The sequence below is a fragment of the Danio rerio genome, chromosome 14 (genome assembly GCF_052040795.2).
Source record: "Danio rerio strain M-AB ecotype USA chromosome 14, GRCz13ab, whole genome shotgun sequence".
Taxonomy (NCBI): Eukaryota; Metazoa; Chordata; class Actinopteri; order Cypriniformes; family Danionidae; genus Danio; species Danio rerio.
In genome coordinates, this window is record NC_141034.1 from 13967411 (window position 1) to 13971909 (window position 4499).

The following is a 4499-nucleotide window of genomic DNA, read 5'->3' on the forward strand; positions in this document are numbered from 1 at the left end:
ATCTGATTCCCTATTCGGGGAACGTGGGTTAAGTACGTAACCAATGTCCCCTGGGTGCAACATATTACCATTACATGGTAACAAAATGTTTAATCTGGGGTCGTAAGTGTGCTTTTACCTAGCTAACACTCTCATTCACACACGTACACTACAGACAATTTAGCTTACCCAATTAACCACACACCTGATCAAACTAATTGAGTCCTTCAGGCTTGTTTGAAACCTACAGGTAAGTGTGTTGGAGCAGGGTTGGAACTAAACTGTGCAGGGCTTCGGCCCTTTTGGAACTGAGTTTGACACCCCTGCTGTAAGTCAATAATGGTACCCACTGCATCGCCCCACTAATGAATTATTGTGTTCTAAAACCAGGCCTTTTCATTTCATTGTCTAACCCCTGTAGATGTGTAATACTTTTTATTTTAAAATTAATTTACATAATATTTTAATAATATTCAGTTATTTACAGTGTGCTGTTAGTGTGCTGTAGTGTTTATCTGTTCAGGTTTTTAGATCATTGACTAAAGTGTCATTGGCAACATTGGATGATGGAGTGTGGCTAGATTATCATGGACATTCAGTTGAGGTAAATATTTTGAAGAAAGCATTTAACAAGTCTAAATATATAAATTATTTGACTCATTTTAATCTTGCTAGGTCTGTCCATGAAAAATTAAGCCCTAGCATAAGGCGGAAAACGTATATCTACCCAGTGCACTTTTACACTAAATTGCAAGCAAGGTATGGCTTCTTTGTGTACTAAGATAAATAAAGGTGTTGTAAAGATAAGATAAAGGGGCATTGTAGTGTACTGTCACAATTATAGCAAATCGTACATCAAAATGTGACCATCTTGATTTATGTCATCTCATGCATTTACAGTGGATTTACAGATGTGATGAGATGGACAAAAGATGAGGACATCTTTTGTAAAGACTATCTTTTGATAGTTGAGAATGTTCTTGGGTGAGTGCTGTATCTATTTTACTGGCTGTCATTAAATATGGTAGATGTACCATATTACCATATGTAACATATTTATATGGTAAATATGTGTTACCCTGACAGATTCCAACAGTGTAAAATGTACACCACATTGCATGTACTTTGCCTGTGGTACTATTGATGGCACTTAACAAATTATATCATCTGGTAATGTTTTTACAGAGTTCACTGGAGACTCGTCATTGTTTGCTACCCGGGAAATGAAGGCGCAGAATTAATTAAAAAAGGACGAAAATTGGTCTAACGAAAGAGGTAAATGTTGCATTTAGGTTATTAAACCAAATAAATGGATTATTAAATAAAAAATAAATATTCCTCAATTTTTTAGGTACAACTTTGTGGAAGAGCAGTTAATGATTTCATTGCCTGAATTTGAATGCAAAATCATTTTTATTCAAGACTGTTTTTGTCAGATTTTAATAGATGCAAACTGAAAGATGATGCAATGCTGTATTGTTGAAGACATTAGGGTGGGGAACAGTGTGACCATGTGTTATTATAGCTGTGTCTATTTATTACATCTCGTCTGAGTTAAAAATAAAAAATACACAAATGGCACATTCAAAATCTTGAGTAGTAAATTAAATTTAGAATACTATTTCAATTGTCAAAACATCTCCAATCAGTGTTGGTCATTACTTCTTGATTCCAGCCTTTGAAGCATTTGTACACAGTGTGTCTGAAGCAGAAAAAAAAAACTATAATTATATATTTGTCAATAGTTTTTTTTATGCCACATTCTTCTTGTTGCTAAACTATTTCATTCTATACCAAACTTGCCTAGTTAGCATAGTTACCACAAAAAAATGCACCTGATTCTGCTAGTATCTGACCAAGTTATACATGTTGACACTATATTTGTGTGTTTTTTTCAGGCATTGCATTTTAATGCTTGATTCAAGATCTGCAGCAACGGGTGACAATATGGAAGTGTACCAAAACATTCGAAGGTCAGTTCTGATGTATATTGGTCCAATTTTATATACACTTTCAATGCAACACAGACAAATTGAACAAATTAATAAATCTAATTTTTTCTTTTGTTTCAGCTACCTAACAGAAATGTGGAAGTACTCATGAAATACACCACGAGTATTTTCTGAAGAGACAATGCCTGTCCTGAAAATGCAGGTACCTGGACAGCAAGGAAACACCACTGAATGTGGCATCTTTGTTTTACTTTTTGCAGAGCACTTCCTGAAAGTAAGTTCCCGATTTAACATTTATTAGTAGATGTGTTGCTAGTACTATTTTCTATAATGAAAATAGCCTTCCTTGTTCTCCCAAAGAAAACATAAATGATTTGTTTTTCAATTTATCCCACTAGGATCCTCCCAGAGAGCTAGTCAGTGATCTTGACTTTATCCTGGTTTACACTGACTGATGCATTTTCAAGGCGTGCACAGATCAGGGACAAAATGCGCAGCAGTTTAAAAGGTTATTTATTTGTTGGATTATTGTTATTAAGGGATCTTTATTTAATTAGGGAGTACTGAAATTATATGTATTTTTTCATTTAAAATTTATTTATTCATTCATTTTCTTTTTGGCCTAGTCTCTATATTAATCTGAGGTTGCCACAGTGGAATGAACTGCCAACTTATCCGGCATATATTTTATGCCCTTCCAGCTGCAACCCATCACTGGAAAACATCCATACACACTCATTTATTACGGACAATTTAGCATGTTTAATTCATGTTTTTGGACTGTGGGGGAAACCGGAGCACCTGGAGGAAACACATGCGAACACGATTGTTTGTATTAGAGTCTGCATGGTTGTAACAGCGTCCGAAATCAGACCATGTGTGTCCTATTTCCAGCCAGTGATCCCTGATAAATGAGCAGAGAGCTAGGAAATCTTCAAACCTCTTGAGAAATTCCTCAGCAGTAGACTTGAATTCATGTTGCTATTTTAACAAAACGTAAAAATAATAACTATTTAAAATGTTATAATTAATTGATTCAATGTACGTCCTAATTTATATATGTTAAAAAAGTATGAATCATGTGTTTTTTGGGCAACAAGTCATGATGTTCTCATTAACAGTAAAGTAACTGCACTAAAATTTAGATTCAAATCACATTAAACTGGATAAAAATAATAATAATAATTTCCAAACTGAAAAATATTACTTTATAAATAAAACATTATTTTTGCTGCTTTTAATGTCATAGTATCAAAGAAAAGCAATCTTGACAAGTTTGTGTCAAAAGTTTGTGTAAAGATGTATAAATATAAGTGAAAATATAAGTGAACCTACTGTGACACAAAGCTTCATCTTTCGAATGAAGGCAATTATTTCTGTTCTTATATCAGTATTTGATGATCCACTGAACCCAGAGTCTGTCTTTGATAGCCAACGGTCAACAGCCTAAAAACAGAAGCATCAAATTACTCTGGTTTGTTTATATATATATACAGTGCCATCTAACAGATTGGTACAGTAAGATTTGTTAATGTTCTAAATGATAAACTCGTACTTGTATAACATGATACCAGCACAGCAAGATATCTGACTCTGGAAAGACTTTTTGCAGGGCATTCATCTCACACATATCCTTGTCCACCATGAAGCACCTGGAGGAAAACAAAACAGCACATAAGTAGAATCAATTTATATATTTGAGATTATTTGGCAGATTGTTTCAATCATTGTTGTTTGTTGGGGGGCTTTGTATTAACACCCTATATTTGTGTTAAAGATTAATTATCTCAAAACAATCCTATATTATACAATTTTGTTCTTAGGTAAATTCATCTTGTTTTTTCAAGTAAAATTAAAGGAGTTTTGTCAGTGAAGTAACATTTCTGGGTCTGGTCATGTAATGCTACGTATGTCAATTGAAAATATAAAACAGCAAAAAAAAAAAAAAAAAAACTGCTAAAAATACATACCTTAGTGCAGTAAAACCCGCTCTCCTTAACTGATGTAACGCTAATTCCAGTGTTGCCTCTTTCTCGTTGTTTGTAATTATAAAAGCAACTGGAACTCCATGGCCATAGTCATCTCTTACAGCTAGTGTATATAGTGGAAAATTGTACTGGTTGACACAATGAGTAGCATCCAAAAATATAATATTTTTTCCATGTCTTTGTAGATTCTCTCTCATGTTGGGTGTCTGAAGAATAATTATGAGGTCTTTCTCATGAGAGAAGGGCTGGAAAAAAACAACACTGTCCTTGCAGTGATTGTTTAATAATTTGGCTGAACTAACAGCATAATCTTTATCCAAATGGTTGCGGCGTACTAAGCATGTGCGGATACTCTCAATGTCTTTTGGAGTAACAAAGTACTGCCGGTTGTTAAAGTCGGTGTGCCCACGAGATCTGGACCATTTGTGAGCTTCCAGTAGAATAACATCTGGCCTGACACCCAGTGAGATCCATTCTTCAATTTGTTTGACCAACTCTGGACAAACAGTTTGAAAGTGTCCTTCTTTACCAGTTGCATTGTGACCATTGTTGGTGCGTTGTACAATGACTTTGTGAGTCA

At 34.5% G+C, this 4499-nt stretch overlaps 2 protein-coding genes across 2 annotated transcripts; one reads left to right on the forward strand and one right to left on the reverse strand.

Annotated features, from left to right (window-relative positions):
* Positions 1–318: 318 nt before the first annotated feature.
* Positions 319–2498, forward strand: LOC147833893 (uncharacterized). The gene is given in 10 exon segments (XM_087280955.1): positions 319–335; positions 511–561; positions 563–583; positions 655–738; positions 880–963; positions 1165–1254; positions 1878–1952; positions 2052–2205; positions 2330–2361; positions 2363–2498. Coding segments are annotated over 10 exon segments (744 nt in total).
* A 150-nt stretch (positions 2499–2648) lies between these two features.
* LOC147833894 (uncharacterized) lies at positions 2649–4275 on the reverse strand. The gene is made up of 4 exons (XM_087281219.1): positions 3902–4275; positions 3487–3583; positions 3267–3377; positions 2649–2912 (listed from the first exon to the last, which is right to left on the reverse strand). Exons 1-4 carry the CDS (start codon positions 4114–4116, stop codon positions 2694–2696), a joined length of 642 nt encoding a protein of 213 aa, XP_087137345.1. The 5' UTR covers positions 4117–4275; the 3' UTR covers positions 2649–2693.
* Between the last annotated feature and the right edge of the window lie 224 nt (positions 4276–4499).